At 36.3% G+C, this 23,696-nt stretch overlaps 1 protein-coding gene across 1 annotated transcript in view; it reads left to right on the top strand.

The window, feature by feature from the left end:
• Positions 1-23,696, top strand: part of TSGA10 (testis specific 10) — a 28,317-nt gene that overhangs the window by 464 nt on the left and 4,157 nt on the right. Inside the window, exons 2-16 of the mRNA XM_052705702.1 lie at positions 3,411-3,626; positions 4,360-4,425; positions 5,400-5,600; positions 7,329-7,502; positions 7,666-7,743; positions 10,182-10,333; positions 11,685-11,800; positions 13,687-13,841; positions 15,081-15,136; positions 15,383-15,551; positions 17,146-17,256; positions 17,776-17,961; positions 21,051-21,253; positions 21,591-21,695; positions 23,287-23,421. Of these exons, the coding sequence (XP_052561662.1) occupies positions 3,411-3,626; positions 4,360-4,425; positions 5,400-5,600; positions 7,329-7,502; positions 7,666-7,743; positions 10,182-10,333; positions 11,685-11,800; positions 13,687-13,841; positions 15,081-15,136; positions 15,383-15,551; positions 17,146-17,256; positions 17,776-17,961; positions 21,051-21,253; positions 21,591-21,695; positions 23,287-23,421 (2,123 nt within the window). The remainder of the gene's footprint in view (positions 1-3,410; positions 3,627-4,359; positions 4,426-5,399; positions 5,601-7,328; positions 7,503-7,665; positions 7,744-10,181; positions 10,334-11,684; positions 11,801-13,686; positions 13,842-15,080; positions 15,137-15,382; positions 15,552-17,145; positions 17,257-17,775; positions 17,962-21,050; positions 21,254-21,590; positions 21,696-23,286; positions 23,422-23,696) is intronic.

Here is a 23,696-nt window from a genome sequence, read left to right as displayed (position 1 = left end):
TTAATTTTATATGTAAACTCACACGTACTTTTTTTTCTTTTTAAGGAAACATATTTTGCAATACAAAACCAATTTAAGGCTTTGGAAATACTAGTTCTGTTTTTACTCAGTCAGTAATATTCACCTTCAAGCATTTGTTAAATAATACTTCGTGGAGCAGCCCAGCTTTGGAGGGTTGGCCATTAGGCTGCTCATTGGGCTACTGGAAGAAGCCTCATGTTTGCAGGTCCTGGTGCTCATGGCAGACTGTAACTGCCTTGACGTCTGCTGAAGGAACAGCACAGCAGGCCATGAGCAGTCCTGGAGTTTTCTGAAATGTAGTGATTAAAAATTCCTGATCTAGGAGATAGAGAAGCCCATGCAGAGTGGCTCTCTGCTTACAGGCAAGGAGGAACTGGTACAAGATGTGAAGATTGACTTCAGTGCAGATTTAACTACGGTGACCACAGTCTAGTCTCCTTCTCTGGAGATATTCAGGACTAATCTGGACACTTTCCTGTGCCATCTACTGTAGGGAACCTGCTTTAGAAAGGGGGGTGGACTTGATTTCCAGAGGTCCCTTCCGATTCCTACAGTTCTGTGTCTCTGTGTGACCACAAGATGGTTAACTTTAGGGTTGTGAGAGGCAGGAACTGGGCAAAAAGAAGAATCAAAATCTAAATTTAAAAAGACTTCGACTTATTCCAAGGTCAGATTGGAAAACTCCCCTGGTAACTTGTTCTTCGTATGAGTGGTCCAGGAGAGTTGTTGATTTTCAATTCTTGCCTGTTCCGAGCTCCATGTATATGAACAGGAAATCAGGCAAGGGGGCAGGAGGGCTTATGGATAAGCAGGGAGCTCCTGACAAATCTGAAACGTACATTTAAAAAAAAAAAAAAAGGAAGCATAAAAGAGGTGAAAGAGGGATCTCTGTACACCAGAGAGGTGTATAGAGATGCTCTCTAAGCATTCAAAGATGGAGTTAAGAAAATCAAAGCCCATCTGGTGCTGAATCTGATGAGGGATATGGAGGGCAAGGAGAAGGGCTTTCACAGACTTTCACAGACACATTAGCCTAAGGAAGCTATAGAAAATGTGCTCACTGTTGTATGGCGTGGGTGACTTGGTGACAAAGGACACTAAAAAGTCTGAAGTACTCAATGCCTTCTCTGCCTCTGTCTTTACTGGAAAGACCTTCATTCAGGAATGTCAGGTCTCTGGGACTGACGGAAAATTGTGGAGCGAGGAAGACTTTTCCTTAATGAAAGAAGATCAGATTGGGGAACATTTAAACTATCTGGATAAATGCTAGTTCATGGGACCTAGCTGGATGCATCTCATCTCGTGCTTTCAAAAAGGGTGGACAAGAGGTTCTGGAGAACTGTTACAGGCTGGTCAGTCCCTATCACTAGCAAGATACAGAGCAAATAATCGTGGAAAGCATTTTGAAATATATTAAAGACAAAAGGGTGATGGAGGGTAGCCATGGATTTGTGAAGGAGGACCTTCAAAATGTGAAGAAGGATCTGAGTATGTTCGGGATATTCAGTTGCTCCTGTAGATCTTTCTGAATTAAATAACTGAATGTAAACAGTTGAGATTTGGTTGTGCATGCCTGTGGTTGGGTCCCACAGATTTTGTTGCTGGCTTTCATGAATAAACTTTTACCATCTAATTGCCTACTTCTGGTCATGTTGTAAGGCCTGGTGCAGGTATCGTTTAGTGTTGCATGAAGCTTTGCCACACTTCAGAGGAAGGTGGCAGGATAGTGGTAGTTAAATTGTACTGCTTTATGACAAGCACAAATATCAGTTATTTTAGGAAATAAAAAAATCTTTTTTTTTTCTCCAAAAGGTTCCTTTTCCACAAGTTGAGTAAAAGTAGTATTGTGAGGAACCAAATGCCACACATTCTATCTGTAAAATTGAGTGAGATACTGAGTTACTAAGAACTTGCAAATCACTAATCTTTTCCTCTTCCTTTTCTGGAAAGACTAGCAAAGTTGTTTTTTGTCTTTTAAGGAGAACAGAATATTAGGGTTGGATCCATCTTGTCTAGTTTGACACGTCTGTGGAGATGATGGCTGTTATAGAGATCTCCAAGCTATCCTCACTCCTGGGGAAAAGAAACAGGTATTCCTAGGGCACGATTGATAATAGGATGACCAATTAAAATAGATAGTGAAAATTCCATTTTAGAATTCTCTTTGTAGGTACTCCAGATGAAGTCCGCTGTATCTCACTCTGTAACAAAGCCATCACTTAGATTGTTGCTTAAAACACTTTGAGGCTAATAGTCACACTGATAGTTGGTGACTGACATTTGATTCAGATGAGATTTTAAATGGTAACGAGGTCACACAGCTGCCCATATTCCCTGGAGACTCCTGAACGTAAGTAGGGGCAGAAGCTGTTGTGAACTTTGTGCTGGTGAACAGTTGTTTGTCTTCTGTTGTTAGATCTGTGGGCTTCTTTATACGTTAGAGTTGCAGCAGGATGGCAGGTATTGAATAGCACTGCCAGGCACTGGTGTGCTCGTCACTGTCCCTGTCTCATTAGCTCTTTCATGTCTCACTGACTTGCTCCAGTGACCTTACTTTATCATGGTTATTCTTAGAAAGTTGCCAGAGAGCAGTCTATCTTTCTCTCCCTTCTTTTATTCCAAAGTCTTTGTTGTTTTCTGAGGAATCATAGGCTGCAGCACTAGAGAGCTGATGATAACTAGCTTCATATCCCTGTGTTCTGCACAGTTTGATTACAAATGTTTCTGGCCATGCTCTGTGTTTGAGGAGATGCTGGTAGATGGAGATACATGCCCATGTTTCCTATTAACATGTATTTCTTTTATTTTGTTACATCAAAAATACAGAAAATACGTTTCTCCATCCTTTTGTGGCTAGGAAGTAAATAACTGGTACTGTTCTTCTCCCTGGTTTATGTTGCTGGAACAGGCTGTTGTGAACAGTAGAGTGCGAAGGCATGATAGAAACAACATTACAACATTTTTTTTGTAATTTATGATTTTTGTTGGTGATGCAAATTTGTTAATAGTGTGGTATTGGGTTTTGAGTCTCTAAGGCTTTAAGGGATCATCAGTTTTATCAATATATTTGCATAGCCTTTGAACAGAAGCAGTAAAATGAAAAGCTACAAAATGTCACAGGAGACACCCATCCAGAAAGCTTTATTCCTGTATTTCTTAATTTTCGAACTAATAGTAGTAATTGATCTGCTACATTTCTGTTGGCCTTCACTATGTATGAAGGTTGTGGGTCCATTTCAAAGAGGATGATTGAAGGGCTTTCCTTAAGTCTAGAAGAACCACGGTAAGTCCGGCTGTCGGAAACTTGAGAGCAGGCCTTTTCTGTTGAAATTTTCCCTGCAGATCCCTGAAGACGTAGTAAAATATTTTATTCCTCCTTGTCCTCATAGGCTGAAAATCTGAAGAAAATAAACCAAGACTTAAGGCAACATGTCCTACAACTGCTTAATAAGAAGCAAGTGGTTGAAAGACAAGTGGATAGTTTGACCTGTAAAAATGATCACCTGTGTAAAGAACTTGCTGTAATTGCCAAACTATCTGAGCAGCTGGAAAAGGAAAACGAGTTGTTACTGAACACCACTGATAAGGAGCTAGAAGAAGCAAAGGTATCTTCTTGGGATTGATGTTACATGGTGATATTTTAATGTTATTTTCTACTGTTATGGGGAACTGATATTTTTTTGTTTTTACCCTTTGAGCTGAAATCTTAGCTTTCATCCCTGCTTTCAAGTACATTTGGTAGGATGAGGAAAGAGTAGGTTCTGGCCACTATGATGGCCATTTCTCACTCAAGTGAGAAATGGTTCAAGGATTAAAATCACATTTGCAGTCAGAAAGAATGCGATTTCATTGCAGATTGCAGTTGATTTCATAGAATAGAAGCAAATTGTATTTTATGGACATGCAATTAATAATAAAATAATAGCATTGTTTAATGTAGTGTTCAGATGGCAGAAAGGATATTTGTTTGCCATTAATGTAACTACGCACTTAATTCTTTAGCTGATAAGTATTGTCAGATTGTCCCTGAATTTGAAAGTTTCCTGGTAAAATAATTCTGGGAAAAGGTATTCTATGCTTCCTTTTTCATTTTTTGACCTGGGATTTTTTGACTGTTACTGTTTTTCTGAACCCTGGACTGCACTAAAAGATAAGACTTTTAACTGATTCCCTTCTAGATTAAATGTATTGTTGATACATAACAGCATGTTTTCAGCCTAGTCAAATTAGACAGCGTGTACAAAATGTTCCTTTGGACTAGAAGAGTTGAGATAAAATGTCAGATTTGCACTAGAGAATGTAAAAGATGAATGCATCTCTTTCAAATTTTTATGGTAGACTCAAGTTCGACGCCAGCAGAACAGCATAAAGAAGCTGGAACACACGGTGAAAACACTGAAATCTGTGAGTTAAACATGTATTCTTAATACATACGTAGCTATGAAATTGGTTAATTTCCACATTAAATTAATGCTTCAACAAAGTAATTTCATTTGCTTTGTTTCACTGATAACAGGCAAGTTACAGAATAGAATAGATAAAATTGTCTGTTCTCATTTGTTATGCTGTTGCTGGATGGATGGGAAGCCGTTTCTGTTTTGCAGCTAACCTGCAATGATTTTGCTTTAGAGAATCTTAATGGCTTTTTTTTTTTTAATACAAAACAGCATTGAACTGCTTTCAGTAATTTGCAAATCATTTATGAAACAGAAAGAAGCAATATTTTTCTTTGACGTTTTTACTTTGTTAGTCTGTCTGGCTTAAGATGTTGTGCTGTTGGAACATTTAGAAGTGTCTACCATGTTGTAAAAATATTTGCTAGTAATAGATACAACTTATCAAATTATTACTTGAATATATTAAAAGGATTCATAAGTATGTTTTTATAGAGGGGAGGGTTTTTTGGTTGTCAAAATCGTATTTAATTTATGTAATTTGAAGATTTGTCTCAAATTTTAGTTCTGGCAGTGCTGAAGAGAGTGTAGAGGAAAGGAATTGAATACTACTTTCTTGTACAAAACATTTGAGTTTATACCACAATCCTACAAAAAAACCTCACTCAAACAAACAAACATTCAATAGAAAACAAAACAACCATAACAAAAAAACCCCAAATTGGCCATGCAATCTTGCTGCTCAGTTACCATGGAAGATAGTGAGTCTCCAGCAGAGAAGTTGGAATTTGAGAACAATTTAACCAAAAGAAAAATGCAGACATTCAGAAAGTCACTTTAAAATATTAAATAGATATTTATTTTTAAGTAGATATCTGCTTCCACTTCATTCTGAACAGTATGTTTGTCCATTTCACACTGAGGTGTTTTTCTCTAGAAAAGTTCTGTTTCAATGAGTCCATCATCTTATGTTTGCACATGCAGGCTATTCTGCAAACAGAGAATGAAATAAGGCAAGGGAAATCACCTTCAAGGCTTGATACATTTATTAAGACACTGGAAGAGGACAGAGACTACTATAAAAGCAAGACTGAGAATTTGCTGAGGGTGTTTCGAAACGCATCTTCAAGTCCTAAGCGTGGCTCTACTTGGGACAGCATGTCCAAAAAAAAATCACACGTCCAGGTGAGCTTGGAAAACACTTTGCAACAGGAGGAGTGCCTTCTTTGTAAGGATTGGTTTATCTAATGGCAACTGACCAAAGCTATACTAAAGAAAACTAATTATAAACAAAAGGATGCATATGATGGGAACAAACAAATAACATGAAGTTAACTGGTGCTTCACACACAATGTAAATGTATCGTTTTCAGAGGCTATTTGCAGCTGGTTACATATGGATTATTTCTTCAACTGTATGTCAGTGCCATTTGTGATACACATTTGCTGTTCAAAATAAAATTTATTTTCTAGAACAGTGCTTATATCTGTTCTCTAATACTGAGAATTATGTGAGTATGGTTTTGTTTGTCTACAGGTTCTTGGGTTGAAGGCAAATCTTACCCTTTATGGAAATTTCCAATGCAGACGTAAGAATGCACCTCAAATTTAAATTTTCTGCTTTAATTTTACATGGCATTATTATTTAAAGGATTGAGTTCTGATCCAGATGTTTTGAAAATATTGAGAGAACGTGAAGAACTTGAGTCAACACTGAAAAAATACAAATGCCATGTGGCAGAAATTCAGGGAAATTTCCAAGTTTGAACAGCTGTGATGGTTAAGCAAAATAACTCAGGGTGGCAAAGATGAGGGCCACAAAGGTGATAAAGCACCTGGAGCACCTCTCTTATGAGGAAAGGCTGAGCGATCTGGGTCTGTTCAGCTTTGAGAAAGGAAAACTGAGGGGGATCTGATTGATGTCTATAAAGAAGTAAGGTGCAGGAGGCAAAGGGACTCTTTCCAGTGATACGTGGTGATAGGAAAAGGGCCACAAAGTGAGGCACAGGAAGTTTTGCACAAATGCCTATAAGAACTTATTTGCAATGAGAGTGACAGAGAGCTGGAACAGGCTGCCCAGAGAGGCTGTGGGTCTCCTTCTCTGGAGATATTCAAGACCCACCTGGGTGTCTACCTGTGCAGCTTGATGTAGGAAGCCTGCTTTGGCAGGGGAGTTGGACTCAGTGATCTCTGGAGGGGCTCCCTTCCAGCCCCTCAATTCCGTGATTCCGTGATGTAAAAGAAAATAAAAACGATTTTTCTGTTTAAAATGAAAGAAAAAAACAACTTAAGACTAAAACTATAGAATACTAATTTAAAGAATTTTTTTGAAGTTCTGTCAGTTCTGAATTTGTCATTTAAATACAAGACTGTAAGTGCTGTCCTGAATTAGGAATGCTTTCCTGAGAGGAGGCATATACACATCAGTCATTGTTTCATTTTTGACATTGTGTGGTTTCTGGCATGCTCTGCATTATCAGTAATGCCTTTTTACTAAACATAGTTCACACTAGATTATTATTATTATTTTTTTTTTTGCACGCTGTAGTTTACACTTCTAAAATATCAAACAAATAGTTTTGCTGAAGACTGAAATAGTTTGATTTATAAGTATTACTGAAAAGTCTCATGAGCGTTACTGGTTGAGACCTTTGCTCTTATTCTCTTCAATGAACCTTTTTCATTGCTCAAAACTAAATCTGCTGTGATGTGCTACTGTAATGTGTTGTTATTTGGCCTACTAAAAGATAATGTATATTTCTTTTTCACTGATGATTGCTTTATAGAATGTAAATCTATTCCTTCAATTGAGCAATGCCAACTGAAATTCTCTAACGAGTCCCTGTTTTACATATGCAGGAATACGTTATGTTATTTCCATATTTCTGCTATACTGCTGTTTTTAAAAAACAGGCCCAGGAAGAGATTTCCCAGCTTCGTCAGGAAGTCATCAAATGCACCAGGGCTCCAAGAAGTACTGTGGCAGCTCAAGCAATGCTAAGGCATGTGGAGACGGAAAGGGATACAGCACTGTCACAATTACGAAGGATGACTGCAGAACATGACAGTCTCAGGAAGCAGCTGAAGGTTTAAGTTTTTTTTTTCACTCAAGCTTATTTTAACACAAAGGTTACTTAGTATTGGAGTTAGAGTTGCCAAAGATTTTTATTCTGGTACTGAAAGTTAATTGCATTATCTGTCTGTGGTGAGTTAAGGTTTATTTTATGTGTGATTTTGTTATTTGACACAGATTTCCCAAGAGACTGCATTTAATGAAAAAGCTCATTTGCAGCAGAGAATTGAAGAGCTAGAAACTACTATTCAAAATGTAAGGCGAGTAATTATTTAAATAATTGTAAATGTAATAAGGGTGATACTTAATGGTTTTTATACTGTGGGACCAATCTGAATGCCTTGAAGAAATGAAGGGGAATAGTGGATGTTATTTGCCTAGATCGCCGCAAAACTTCTGATACTGTTACCCAAAGTGTCTTTGTATCCAGGTGAGGGGTTGGGGTCTGGGTGGATGAGCAGTTAGATAGAAAAAATCTGGATGGTCTGGCTCACAGTGGAGGCTGGTAGCATGGATCGTGGATCACAACATGGGACTGTTGTGAGGCCTGTTCTTTTTGAGGTCTTTCTCAGTGACCTGCAAGAGGCAGCATAAAGGTTGCAGATTTCCCCAAATTGGGGAAAATAGTTGATATACCCAAGAGCAGGGCTCTTAGTTGATATACTCAAGGGACAGGGGCAAGGAATGGCCAGCTGTAACCTTGTGCAAAAATTCTCATGAAACAAGGATTGATGCCAAGGCCTGAATTTGGGAAGAAAAATCCCTGGCACTAATACAAGCTGGGGACTAACGGGTTTGGGAGCAACTCTGCTAAAATAACCTTGGAGGTCCTGGATCACAGCAGAGCTATGCATGAGCCAGCAGTGTACAATGACAGCAAAGAAGGCTAAGAGTGTAGTAGGCTTTGTGAAGAGGATACAGCCAGTAGCTTAATGGAAGTGATTGTCCCATCCTACTGAAAGCATGTTAGATCTCACCTGGAATACTGCATCCAGTTTTGCTATCTAATACAAGAAAAAATTGCCAAACTGGTGTGACTTTTCTGAGAGGGCTCCAAAGACAGTCAGGGCTGGAGCACTTGCCCTGTGTGAGGAGGCTGGGGCAGCTGGACTTGCTCAGCCTGGAGCTGAGTGGCTTCAGGAGGGACCAAGTGCTACCTGCCAGTACTCACCATTTAGTCAGAGAAAGACTTCACAGCTGTGCATGGTGGAAGAATGAGAAGCAATGGTCATAAATTGGAACAAGCAGTGTTCAGTCTGAATACCAGGAAGCACTTTTTCCCCATGAGGGCTGTCAGCAGTGAAGCAGTCTTCAGCCTTTGAGATTTTCAAGACCTGATTGAATAAAACCCTGAGCAAGCTGGTCTCAGAGCTACTTTGTCCAGGGCTTTAAACTGGAGACTGCCTTCCAACCTGGATTGTCGTATGGTTGCATGTTACTAAGACTTGATACTCCACAAAAGAAAATGAAATTATACTTTATCTCCAACAGAAATTATTTATATGTACAGTTGTTAGCTATTAGATACAGAAAATGAAAGCATTAATAAAATAAATACAGTTCTCTTGAGTGTATATACAGTCTTAGTAAAACCTGATTTAAAATAGATAAGCATTGATTTATGTAGTGCCTCTTTCTTCTAGATCTTGTGGTTATAGATTTTATTTCACTTTCACTTCTCCCTTTCAGCCTTTTAAATTGTACCAAGCTTGTAAGTACAGTTCTAAGAATTAAAATATTAAATTGAATGTATTTGTAATGAAGAATCCACTGACTGCTCGGAGTGGCAGATCAGCTTTAATCATATGCTCGATGCATGAAGCATTGTGAGTATCAGGAAAGTATTTGTCTCATTTCTTTGGTTATTTGATCCCCTTTGAGGGTGATATACTTCAGTATGAAATTTATGGCACTAATATTGAGAAAGTCACTGTATACCAAGCTCTAATTGACTTGATCTTCAGCAATCTGACCTTTATTGTAGTAACACAGCAACTAGTCCTTAAAGAATTAGTAAATAGGAAGAGGCATGACGTGAGAAATTTTTACCTGAAAAGAACTGTTTCAGATAATTTAGAAAGGAAAGTACTTTGAATGTGAAGTATGAATGTTTTAGTAATCAAATACAGATTTCCTTAAACTAGACATTCCAGACTAACTTTGCAGGAACCTAAGGAAGATTTTCTGTGACAGCTCTGTCATTGTTCTAGGTACAGACTTAAAGGCCTCATGGTGCTCTCTTGGCCATAGGGTGCGTAATGGAAGTGTTCTAGAGTGACTTCTCTGCCCAGTTATCAGCATAGCTTTGTACCTTAACAGAGACCTAAACCCATCATTGGTGTTGTTGCATCTGAAACTGAGGTTTCTCCATTCATAAAGGCACAGAGGCATTTTCTGTGACTGAAAATTTTAAGGATGACCAATACCAAACATTTTTATCCTTCCACCTAATTACCAAGACAACATTTTACATAAATAAATCAAAATACTCCAGGGATCTAAAGACAGATACTGTACTTCAAATTTCAGCTTTTAGTCCTGCGAGGTTCTGAGTAAACTTGGAAATTTCTCCTTCAGTGAAAGATTTGTCTTAAAAATAGAGTAGAATTTGAGTAAATAGGTGAGTATCTATATGTAAATCAGCTTTTTATTCCAGATTTTCCTGTTTAATTAATGTTTAATTATATTTATAGTTAGATAGTGAACGGTTAGAGCAGATGTCCAGAATGGCTCTAATGAAAGAACACATCGATTCTCTGGAAACAGAGGTAAAAATAATGTCAAGAAGATGCCAGGACTCTGAGAATGAGCTAAGCCACCAGAAGGATGAATGTATTTCACTGAGGTCAGTGGAAGTATATAACTGCATCAGTTCAAGTAATGTCAGCCTTGGCTTTTGGGTTACATTTAGCTCAAAGGGAAGAGAACTTATGACAGTTGTGCTCGTGAGACATCTTTCTGTTTTGGAATTAAATGTTTTTCCTCATTGCTTATTTATATGTAAAATGTTGATTTGCTGTTACTATGATGTAAAGAAAACCATTTTCAGTGGGAAAGCAAAGTGGCTTGGGTTAGGAACTTGCTATTAGAAACTGTAGTGACTGATGTATTTTGAAGAATTATGTTTTAATTACAAATACATAAAAATCATTTTCCTTTGATGCTGTTGTTCTTAAAAAGGCAAGCAAATAAACACAAACTAATGAGTGTCATGTGTTCAGTTAGTTTCAAACATCCATTTCTTAGTCCTGCAGTTTTTTCAGGAGCAGAAATAAAACTGAAGCCTTGCATGGAGGTTTTGAACTCCACTGCTGCTCGACTGGAGTTCCTAACAGCATTCAGAAACATACAGTGGGACTAGACTTGAGTAAAGCTGTAGGGAAGAAAGCATAGGTCATTGAGTTCATGATGAAAAGGACTACTTACTGACTGGAGAGGGAGGTTAAGCACATGAGAAATTTGAGCAGAGATAAGAAGGTATAGGTCATATGCTGAAGTACGTTACAGGATGAACAGACTGCAGCAGAAGATACTGTGACTTTTCTACTTCTACACCTGTGAATGTTCCAACAGTGTAACAACTACATGATGTTACAATGTGGAATACTGAAAAATCATAAAACCACGACAATTTGTAAGCTGTAATTCAGTCAGGCAAATGCTCTCCTAAACCCACGTGTCATTAACAGTGGCTGGTGCAGGTGATGAATAGCTGATGTAATTTTTTTCTTTTGTTTGATTTTAATTGGTGGGAATGATGTGCTGTTCCACAATACCTTTCCAAGAATACTGCAGTTTCTGAAGTAACACAAACTCCTTTGTCAAAACGTGTCCGGCATTGCTGCTGTTTTTTACAAGTTGTCAGATTTATGAACACTATAAAAGCTGAGTTCTTGAAGATTAGTTGCTACTGGTAAGGTATAACTTAAAATAGGTCAAGCATTCCAGTGTGTATTTTAAGTAAAGATTTTTCTTATAATTATTTCTAACAATTTTTTGGTCTCTCTGTTGTAAAAAATTCTTATTTTCCTGTGATTCTTTATAGTAGTATTCAGACCTTAATATCTAGAGATTAAGGCTAACATTGATAAAATATCTTCAATAGTCTAAGATAAACAGAAGTATCTTGCTTTTACTTCACTTGTGGCATTTCAAAAAGGAATTAAGTCCTCTAATATCTGAATTCTCTTTTTTAGTCTAATGAAGGAAAAGACAGAGCAGATTCTTTCAGAGGCACAGCGAAGTCTTACTAAGAAAAAATATGAAATTCAACTTAATGAAGAGAAAATTAAGCTTCTGGATGAAAAAATTGGTGAGTGATAGATATGATTTTTCTAATAAAATTCCATTGGATAATAATGTTTCAGCTTTTTCTTTTGTTTCTATCATGTAGAAAGAACAAAATTCTTGAAAATAAATAGACATCTGGTAGTTTTAATGCTTCATGCACAAAGTCCATTTTCTTTCATTGTTGGAAGGTTTTTGCATTTTAAAATTATATAAATAAAGCTGTTGCAACTAAATTTTGATTGCTATGCATATTGTTGTCCCAACGATGGATGTTGGTATTAACATGCTGGGTCTGAGCCCATCAGTTGCATTTATGATCCACTAAGCTGGTGACTGTATCCCTCAGCATCAGCAGATGATGACGTAATGAGGAAAGCATCTTCTGTAGATTACGTTCTATATGAAATGTTGTAACTTTTTTCTGTTAAGGGATTGAAGGAAGTGGATACAGAAATTATTTCTAGTGTGCCAATTAATGAGTTACCGCTTCCAGAAATACAAATGCGTTGTGTCTGAAGTCTTATTTTGTTCTGTAGATACAGTTGACATGATGTACTGTTAAATGAAGTGGTGAATTTGTGAATGGAAAATACAGCTATTAAAATATCTTCTCCTTCATTACTTACAACTTTGAAACTCCAGTTACTCAGCTCTAAGCCTCTAAAACTTGAATAAGCATCTCATTCAAAGCAAATTTAAATTTTTGAATGCTTTGGCTAAAGTGTTTAAGCCACTGCTGAGAAACCTAGGAAAAAAGATATTTTGTCCACATTAAAATCTATATATCATGTTAAAAAGTTTAGCTCCCTGATGTAGTGAAGTACTGGCTTAATAGGGGCATCTGCCTATGTATTATTGCATGTTTAAATCATTCCCAGGAAATGTGTCCAAACTAAGCATATGTTAAGCCTTTTAGTTCTGAAAGCTGAAAGGAGACTTTTCAGAATCTCACATCTAAGACCTCCAACCATCTGACCGAAGCATGTTGCAGTCTAGACTCATAAGGATGTGGAAATCCGAGTGTCTGCCATCTCATGTATTACAATAGGGAGAGTTTGTGGAAAAAGACTGGAAGGTGGATATATGGGAACGATGTCTTTAAAAGACTGGGCCACATATGATTTTACTTTGAATGGTTTATCTCCTGGAAGTAGTTAATAAGCATCATTGGGAGCCTCCAGTTACACTGACGTTTGTGAAGCAATTTGCAACCTGCATATTCTTTATGAGATGTAAATTTCACTGTAACAAGAATTCCTGTAGTTTTCCCCTGAGAATGCAGTGTATGCACCTCAAATAAGGATTGATTATCTGACCACTTAAAGGTAAATGCAGTGCATAGCATTTTGTTAGCTCAATGAAGACAGGCAGGGAAAGAGATCTTTTCAAATTTCACTTTCTAATAAGTAGATAACTACTTTTTTTCATTAATAGCTTTGAACTTCTTAGGTGACCTTGGATTTTGTAAATGAGGTTTTTTAAACCTCTTGTACACAAAGTTCATGTAAATAAAGCACTGTTTCTGAAAACTGTCTAATATTGGGATATTTATCTCTTATTTCATGGGAGCCTTTCCAGGTTGTAGCCTTCATGTGCCTTCTGTCTACTGTAATTCTATTTAAGCCATTTATTTTTACAATGCCCACTAAAATTATTTGAATTATCTATACATTAGCCATTTAAGGATAGATATATATATATTTTTTGAGCCAAGTAAGTCCTTGAAAGAAGAATGCAGTTCTACAAGTATCACTGGGATTACCTGTGTTTCTGAAAACACACTTGCCTCAGTATTTTCTTGAAGGAAAACTTCTGTAATGTTCTTTTATGCTTCAGAAGTGTATCAAAATAGTTTTTATCTTGAATGATTTGAATTTATAAAAACAAGACCTTTCTGATTGCGTTCAGATGACTTTTCAAAACAAAGTTCTGCACAAGAAGAGAAGATCTGTGCATTGAAAGATACAATTGTGCAACTTGATAAAGAGAAGGAAACTTTGCAAGAATGCCTGGAAGAAGAAAGAGAGAAGATCGTCACTTTTGAGGAAAACCTGAAGATTAAAGTATGTTTTAACATGGAAAAATCAGAATAAATTATGGAATCATGAGAGATTAAATAGAGGATTTGTTGGGTCATCATAACACTCTTATAATGCTATCTGCAGTGCAGAGCTCAGTGCTGACCTGTTTCAGTTTCAAGACAGTAGAATTCATGTTAACATCAATAGCAGTGGGTCTGAGCCATGTTGGACCCCTCATGTTTGGCTTTTGCATAGCTTATACTTATCAAGAGAGGAAACTTTAATTACTTTCCTTAGGTGAAGAAAAGTAAATTGGCTAACAAAGTATTTTATTATGAAATCTAGCCTGAATTCTTCCCCAGTGCCCATTAATGTTAAAGATACAGTGCCAAGTAGTACTGCTTTTCTTATCATTGATGTTGCATTTGAATGGCATCATTTTCATCTTAAGGTATTAGTTTAGCTAGGCAAAATGCATCAGGGTTTGGTTTTTTTGTTTTTTTTTGTTTTTTGCATAGTGTGATTTCAATCTCTGTAATGAAGCTGCTTAGGTCTGAAGCATTGTTTTTCTCTTCAGCCTAAGTTATCTTGATATTGATTTAGGACACACTAAATGAGGTATTTCACAAATACAGTGATTGTTAACTTGAAGTTGCAGTACCTTCAACATAACATTGAAAATAGGATATTGCAAGACAGGCCATAATCATATTGCTATAAACAATAACTCCACATATTAAAGACTGTAAATTGTAAATGGTGCCTATTTTGCAGAAGCAATGGCTATATCTCATATATCTTGGGTTTTCAGTAGAAGACATTTGCTTAGCCTATCTATACTTATAATATCTGTATGCAGAGACAGTGGAACAAACTGATACAGTTTGTGCTAGTTTTTTGTTTTGTTTTTTTGACGGAAATACAGTGACAGAGTTTTTGTTTTATCAGTTAAAAACTACCAAACTCTGGTAGTCTGTTAATTGTAGAAGAACTGTGATAACTTATCTAGCAGACAGAAGACATATTTACTTTTGAGAGTGTGTGTGACAAATGCCACCATTCAAACCACAAAGGATTAAAAAATTTAATTAAAAGTGTTACATTCTGCAGAAGATAATATTTGTTGCTTTATTTGCCGAAGTAGGTTATCAGGATTTTGAGCTCTAAACAGTACACGATGAAACTTTGAAAATCAGAATCTGTTTTGCATTAATCAGCTAACTGAGTAAAAGGAAATTAGAGGTGTGAGGAATTTATCTTAATTTTGTATTTCTTTTTAAGGAGAAAACTATTTCAGATTTGAAGATTCTGATTTCCGATTTGGAGCGTTCGATACAGTAAGGATAAAAGTTCAAGATCGTTATTAAGTTTTGATTAATGCATAGCATTAATGCAAAAAAAAAAAAAAAAAAAAAAAAGGGATCCTAAGATGTGCTAATGTAGAATTGTTTTTTTCTACTCTGTTACATATTAAAATGCTACAGCTTTGTTTCGCAATCTGCAAACTTAACCACAGGAAAGCTATCATTTTGCTATGTTGAACAGCATTGTCATACCTGAAGTATTTATTATTTGCTACATAGAAAATCTGCTGAAGCGCTGTGTACCTGTGAGAAAGATATCACCAGTTTGCAACAACAGCTGCAAGAAGCCAACAAAGAACTTGCACAAGCTAACAACAACAGAGAAATGTTAGCTCAGGAGAAGGACAGGTTACAAGAGCATCTTTCTAATGCTAAACAAGAAAATCAGGTATATGCGTATAGAGAAATCTTGACTAAAAAAGAAAATTGTTTTTCTGGTAGTGCATAGAATTGGTGCGCTCATTTTTCAAACTGATTTTGTCACTTCCTGTTTAGGTCACCTGTATAAAGAAGCTCAGTTGCTCTTGTGTTATGGTTTGGATGTTTATCTCCTGGAACAGCTGCTTAACTCTTGTTTCTGGTCTTTTTGTGAAAATAATTGTGGTGGTTATAACCGCTACTTCCATTGAAAAATACTGTAAAGGAGACAGCAGCTATTTATTGTACAGTGCTGCGACTGGCTCAGAGCATATACAAGTTTACATATTTGAACACAGGACACATTTATTAAGGTCCATAGCTTTATTAACAGGACTGTATATACCATTCTTTAAAGGGGCTCTTGGGTAAAAGATAATAGCAATGGTAGTCAGCTCTTAAATGGGTCTAGGAGACATGGAGTCAGGCTCCACCCCTTCCAGCAGCACAGGTGAATTGCCTTACCTGTGCTCCCGTGGCTGACTCAGTGCTTGCCTAAGGTGATCAATCAGAGGTTCCCATACACGTCTGGACTACAATCTCATCTCATGCACACGTTTGATGTTCACACATCAATATGTTTTCTAAGCAGCCAGAAATTAGACTTAGTACTTGCAGTAGGTCATCATTGTATAATGTTCTATTTTTTCTTCTTTTTGTTAAAACCTCTGCCTCAATTCAGCTTTTCTCATGCTTGTTTTTTCTCTTCTACACTTGTTCAACTGCTTAGAATGTCTTCTTCTTTGAATATACTTTTCTATTTCCTGATTTTCTCCTCTTCTTCAAATGCTATAATCACTAAAGACAGATAGTGAGTGTCAGTAGAAACATGGATTACTGAAAGGCATCTCTCTATTCATCTATATCTCTCCTCTATTCAGAATCTTTTATAATCCCCATTGTTTCTGATGTGGTCAGCTGGTATAAATAAAGCTACCTGTTGCTTGTAGCTACTTTCAAAAACTTCATGGTTTCTTTGAAATGTGTCTGTAGTCTTATAGAAGCAGTTAGAAGCAAAAGAATCTTAGCCTCATGTGAGCAACTGATTTTTAATAGATGTGTCTTTATAATATGTATTTTTTACTTGTGGCTTTTCCATTAATTTAGGTGAAAGTCCAAGCATCTCAATTAGTATTCCTCTTTCTTCAGTAGGGCTGAAAAAGTTCACAGAATTCCAGAGCACCTTTCTCAGCACCTCATGGACATTTCACAACAGGAACAAGTGTTTCTCCATAGTCTACATCTGTTTTTCCTTACATACTGCTTCTTGCAGTGGAGTGTTCTCACAGTAGTTTGCAAGAAAGGGAGATAATAATTGACTTGTCCAGAAACCTTTCTGCAATCCTATTCATGTTTTTCTTCATTTTAAGATTTAGTATTATTTTAAAGTCAAAGAAGGTAAATCTTTTTGATATGTGCCAAATTTCATTTGTAGAAATCCACATACCTTATATTTTGTATATACTTAATAAAGGCATATGCTCTAGATATGTACAAATTCTATTTATTTTTGTCAAGGTACAAACAATATACTTCAGCCTTATTAAACAAATCTTTCTTCATAGGTACTACATATGAAAATAACTAAGTATAAGAATGAGCTTGATGAGATGAAGTTGAAAGCCCAGGATTCAAACACGGATATTGCCAGACTAAAGGGAGTACTGAAGTTTAAAGTGAGTATGTGGATTAAAGCTGTTCTAACTAAAATTGAAATTGCAACCATCTTTCCATAGAAGATCTTTCCAAATATGTGTTCAGCTACTACAGTTTTAATAGTTTGAAAGTATTTTCTTAGCTGATTTTCCAGTAGACAAGTAACAAAGTATATATTCACCATTTTATGCATGTGTGTGTGTGTGCTCATTGAATTTAAAACTTCAGTGCATAATATAAGAACTTGGGACTCTTTTGTCTCTGCTACTGTATGGGATTAACAGAAAAAAGTTTGCAATACATTCCTATACTTCACATTTTTGGTGTTAATTCAGCCATTTTTAACAGAAGTCTCTTGTGCATCACAACGTGGCCATATGGAACAAAACGCTTGTTCTGAGAAGTCTCTCAATGTTTTTGCTAAATGCAAGACTCTCAATAAAAAGAGAACATCCACTGCTATGTCATACCTGCACAACTGTAAATATCCCTATTTTGAGAAGCATACTGTAAAATATTAAACAAGTTTTATGTGTTAGGAGAGAGAGAACTGTGAGCTTTTGGAGAATTACCACAAAGCCCGTGAACAAGGAGAAAGTTGGGAAGCAAAGTGCCATCAAGCAGAAGAAGACTGTAACTCTGTCAGATTGGCATTAATCAGTGCGGAGTCTGAGAACCGCAGGTTGAAAGAGAAAATGAAGACTCTTGAGACAGAGATGGAGCAAGTAAGTTGAAATCTTAGTTTCTGTAGTTCACATTTGAAATTTTCTGGTAATATTTTAGGCTTATGGCTGTTTAAAATTATAGTTTATACCACTTCTATTTGAATTTTAGAGATAGTTGCTACACTGAAGAATATGGGGTTTATTTCGTAACGTAATGAGCAGTCATATGAATGTCATACTTGGGGGAAAACAAATTAAAAATAGTACATAAAATAAAAATAATACAGTTCAAAGAAAAAAGTTAAACAGCATGTTTGAAATGAGGGAGGGCATAACCTCGCACAGAACTCCACAGCATACCTGAAACATACCGAGTGCTTTGTCCCCTGGTACATTCCAGTCCTTGCTTTTCTTGCTTCCAACTTTTCAACCTTCTTTCCAGTGGTTTAGGTGTCCCAAACATCTATTTATTTCCTATTTGAAAATGTGAAGGACTTAACATTTAAACTGAACATTTAAATTGTGTTCTGGTTTGGGGTTGCTGTTTTTGCCACGGATCATCTCTGCTTCCTAAATATTGCAGAGGCTATTGAGGGCTTCTCACGCACATTAGATAGCCAATAGAAGCTGATCTGCAGCTGTTCATAAAGAAGGATGAGAACATAGTAGAACAGAGTACAGGACAACTGTGTGGCAGATTTTTAATATAATGAAACTGGCTTGTGGTCCTAGTTTGTCTAACCAGCCTCAAATGGGTAGAGGTTTTATCTTTCTACCTCCTTCCCAGGTCTAATATTAATTACAGGAATAAACAGGCCTCTTCATGTGTCAACAAATGCAGTCAGAATTGCAGATGGATATCATGTTCAGGTTCGCAGCAGTTACATTAAGGCATGTATCTTAAACACACTAATTTTAGTTCAGAAATTTTAATGTATGTAATTTAATGTAGCCCTTTTCCTTTTTTTTTTTTTTTTTTTTTTTTTTTTAAATTAATTTATTTATTTTAGCCAAGTAAGAGCTAGAATTACGTAACGTATTCCCCCTACAACCATCTTTTTCCATCTCAGTTATAAGAAATCTTTCAGGGAAGTTGTTGCTTTGTCTCTTTGCTCTCATTGCCTTTGTCAAATTTCCATGCTCAGCCACATTGACAATTAAACGGTTAAAAGTGGTTGGAAATACAAGACAGGTATGACTGGTTAAGGTACAGGCATTTTCAAAAGGGAAAAATCTAGGTTATATTGTTGTAAAATACACAACATTCAGAGTGCTTTTAGTCAAAACTGCTGCTGTTGGCTTTGTAAACTTCATTTTAGAGTGGCTTCTGTCAGCTTTTCATCATGCCTGAGTTTCAGGGTGACAGCAACATGAACATGGCTGACAGCATTTGAGCATTCAGTGCTCTTCTACATGCAGGAATACATTTTATTTTAAAAATAAGAGGTTCTATCTGGGAATGAAATAAGGCCCACGGCAGAATTTTGAATCTTAATAGTTCAGAAGAAAGAGTAGAATCCTAAGAAGTTTAAAATGTTGGTAGCTGAATTTGCTATCAGAAGCAAGAATCTTTTTTCTACTTATTTTATATACAGAAGTTATTTAAAGAGATAACTTTAAAATTTATTCCAGAATAAACTACTGCCACCTCTTAAAAATCATCACAACAATATTTTTGTAGGATGTTTCTGTAGGAATTTGGAAGCAGTCTTATAATTTCTTTGCAATACACTTTTGATTATCTGATATTGCTTTATTATAGCATTTAACAACAGAAGAAGCATACCAGTCTCAGCTTTCTACCTTACACAAGTCTATTGTGAAAATGGAAGGAGAGCTTCAAAACATACATCAGGAGAGAGTCTCTATACTTGCAAATCTCGTATCTACGCAAGAACTTTGCATTAAATTAGATGCAGGCAAAGAACTGTTAAGTCAGCAGTTAACTTCTACATCAGAGAAGGTAGAAAGGGTATGTGAAATAAATTTAAAAAATAATTTTATGTTAATGTTATACTTTAAGGGATCTCAAACTACTTTCAGATCTAGAATGATCAAAGAAATCTCTACTGATGATCAGCGGCTCTTTCTTTTTTTTTATGTTTAATGTAGCATACCTCAGAAACATACTCCCTGGAGAATGGATGTTGTACTGTCTATACCACCACTGCTTTACAAAGTTTTACTTCGAGTACTGAAATTCAGGATGTAATATTACTAATTGTTTTCTTGACAGATGGCTTGGATTTCACATTCAGCCACTTAATAGACAGAATAGCTGGAGTAGTTTATTAGCAAAGAAACTTGATATGGACATTAGAATGCTTGACAGGTTTAGGAAGCAACAGAAGTGATTATTTTATGAAATTGTCAATGAAGAGGCTTGCTGGGATTGTAAAGGGAAGCAAGAGTTTCAGGATGGGAAAATACAGAAATGCAGCTGGAGAGTTTAGTGAAGATTCTGAATGCTGATGCTAAAATAATATTGTTCTTTCAGTGTTTTAATACTGTTTATTTTAACAAAGCTTATATGATTTTTAGTATTGTTTTGTTCTGAAATACAGAAATAGAATATCAGAACTGTTTATAGGCAAGAAAACTATAGTTTTGATTGACAGTGGAAAATTGGCTTTTCAGAATAAGGAAAACTCATTTTAATTCATTAAGACCAAATAATTTGGATTTTGCTTTGTAAAGTAAAAAAGTGCTCTGTTCTGTGCTGAGGTCTCACCTCAAGCACTGGGTGCAGGTTTAAGTGCCACAATATAGGAAGGAGATAAAACTGTTAGAAAGTACCCAAAAAAGGGCTTATAAAGGTGGTAAGGGGTCTTGAAGGCAAGGCATAGAAGGAACAGTTGAAATCTCTTCCAACTCAGGATGTTCTGTGATTATATGATTCTATTTCATAGAGTTTCTTATTTGTATCAAGTATGCCTAAGTTCATAGATATGCACTGAGTAAGTTTATAAATCCAAAACAGGATTTTAATTGAGGTCAAATATGACAGTAATCAACCATGTTGAACCATCTGGGAGTAAGAACAAATTTGGGTCATCAATACTAAACTTCTTTTATTTTTAAAGATTACTCTAACTGCTGACCACTGAACACAGCAAGCATACATCTGAAATGTTACAAACCTTGTTTAGCTGCAGAGTGAATGTGATTCATCCCATTCTGAAATAGAGCTGCTGAGAAGACAACTGGAAAATGAAAGAGCATCTCTGAAAAATCTGGAATCTTTGCTTGCGTCCAATCGTGAGAGAGAATTTCAGTCACAGATAGCAGAGCAAGAGAAAGACTCCGAAATTCTGCTTCTCAAGGAGCAACTTTTTTTAGCAGAGAATAAACTGTGAGTAAATGACCAGGAGGACATTGTAGTTGAGTTTTGTTTTGTTTTTAAATTCTTTCCATATATGCATACGTAAACATAGATATGCATGTGTACACATGTCTATTTAGCTGCATTTTCAAATGATCAAAGTACCTTGGATACCTTAATAGCAGAAGATAACATAAGCCTGCTTCTAATTCCTCAGCTATAACCTAAAGTACTCTTCTGTGCACGTTTTACTCCAGAAGGGAATCAGTTGCATGGTATAGCTGCCCTTTTCATTTTGCATAATTCTATTTGGTAACATACTTGAGGATTATAGCTGCTATCTAATTAAAACGTATGAACTTTACAGCACTGTGAAGAGTCGAGATTTCACTCAGCTCAAAAATACAGCAGCTCAGCTAGAGTCAGAATTGGATATCACTAGAAGACAGCTGGCAACTGAGAGGTTTGAAAGGCAAGTACATATTTTTGTATTATGTTTTCTCCATCTAAATGGGATGAAATACAATGCAGTACTAAGACTTAGTCTGATTAAAAGGATAAACAGCAAAGTTTGGCTTTGCTCTGTTCTTCGTCTACTATGTGTTCAGAGGCTACTCATGCCATGGTGTGTGAAACTGTTACGTGTTCTGTCTACATTAGTTGCCTGCCAACACAATGAGACACCGAAATAAACTTGCTTCTCAAACGGCCTGCTTTAGGATGGGATGGACATTTTCCTGAACATGCACTTACTTCAAGTGAAGGTCTAGGTATCTTGTTGCATACTTGTCTCTAATTAGTCTGTACTGACACAATGAAACAATTTGAGCCTGTACAGTCTGCACTCTCCCAAGTGCTGTGTGGGGCAATATGAAGAAAATCACCTTTTTAGGTTTTTATTTAATGGGCAGGATGAGAAAGTTTAACAGTAGGTACAAATTGTTTCATGTGGTTTAGCCATAGTACAAGGAACAGTCCTAGGCCTGTCTTACTAGTTGCCTTATCTATTTAGTCTTGGTATCTTGAACAGTTTCTTTATGAAACAAAAATAACAATATTTTTCTACTTCACGGATGTAGTGAGGTTAAAAATGTTAAAAACTGCCAAGTATTATTTTAGGTACTCAAAAGAAATTGGTAGAAGAAGTAGTGATGTGATTATAGCATGCTTGAGAATCAGGTATTTTGTTTAATTGTAGCAAATTAGTTTGTTAATACTCTATTCACTCATAAGGATGAGAGTTTTGAGGGGGAAACATCTACACTTGAGGTTAGGTCTTTTAAAGATACATTTCTCAAATGTCACAGTATGTGTTTCAATTTCAAATTGTTTTCTCCTTTACCCTGAAGTTACGGCAAAAACTGCAGAACTTTGGGGTTAGATGTGTGAGTGAATTAAAAAGGTAGCATCATGTGTACTTCTTCAGCTGCACAAAATAAGCCACATAGTATGCTAATGTAGCAGTACGTTTGTTTTAGAATAGTCTCGCTCTTCTCTAAGCAGTTGTTTCCCTACTTCTCCAGTGTGAGTGCATCCATTCTGTGCTTTTTGGTTGTTCCCTGATACTTCTTGGGGCGTTCATGGTCAAAAAGCAGAATCAGCCTCCATACTTAAGCTCTTCTCCTAATTAAAGATAATTTGTTACTCACAGAGTTGTTTACAGTTGCAGTAATACCAAGATTTAATTTATAGTTTATTCGCCTGATAAATATTAGAGTGTGTCTATACATCAGTGTTGCCTCACTATGGATCAGAGATCCTCCATTGTCGTTCTTGAAAACAATTTCTCTTCTACTTCAAGATAATTCAAACACAGTTGCCTGAATTGTTTTGGAAAGAGCAAAGTTACATCTTGTTGTGCAGCCTGTAAGTTAGCGGTAAGAACAGTATACAGAAAGAGTTACCTGCCTTTTAGAGAAGTGTGTGACAAGCACCACATCTCCATATAAAATAAAATTTAAGGAAAAAAAAAAAGTTAAAAGAACAAAGAAAAAGTTAATGACTGTGTGATAACTTTGATTTTTAGAAGTGCTTAATCTGACCATGAAATAATGTTTATATAGGGAACGAGCTGTACAGGAACTTCGATGCCAGAATCGTACAGTCACGTATCAGTTAAGCTCTACATTAAGAACATCATCACCTGAACGTGCTCATCATCCACTTCCTGACTGGTCTCTGGACAGTTCCCTGGAAGGGTAAGTAGTTCAACAATGTTTAAGTTCCCAACACTGAAAACAAATTAAATAAAAGGATGAACTCTGATATTTCTTGTTGAAATATTGGCTCAATTACACAACTTGGCACCATATTTAAATGCATTCTATGAGTTTTCAAACACTTGTAATCTTGTGGTAGGAAAAAAAAAAACAACAGTTTTCCTTCCAGCAGTCACTGAAATGGAGCCTCCACCACTTACTTCTACTCCCCTGTCAGTTTTAGTCTTTTAGATTAATTTTATGTTTGGTAGCTG

This window comes from Tympanuchus pallidicinctus, unplaced genomic scaffold (assembly GCF_026119805.1).
Source record: "Tympanuchus pallidicinctus isolate F22 unplaced genomic scaffold, pur_lepc_1.0 scaffold6, whole genome shotgun sequence".
In the NCBI taxonomy this organism is placed as follows: domain Eukaryota; kingdom Metazoa; phylum Chordata; class Aves; order Galliformes; family Phasianidae; genus Tympanuchus; species Tympanuchus pallidicinctus.
This window is presented reverse-complemented; position numbering and strand designations above follow the sequence as displayed.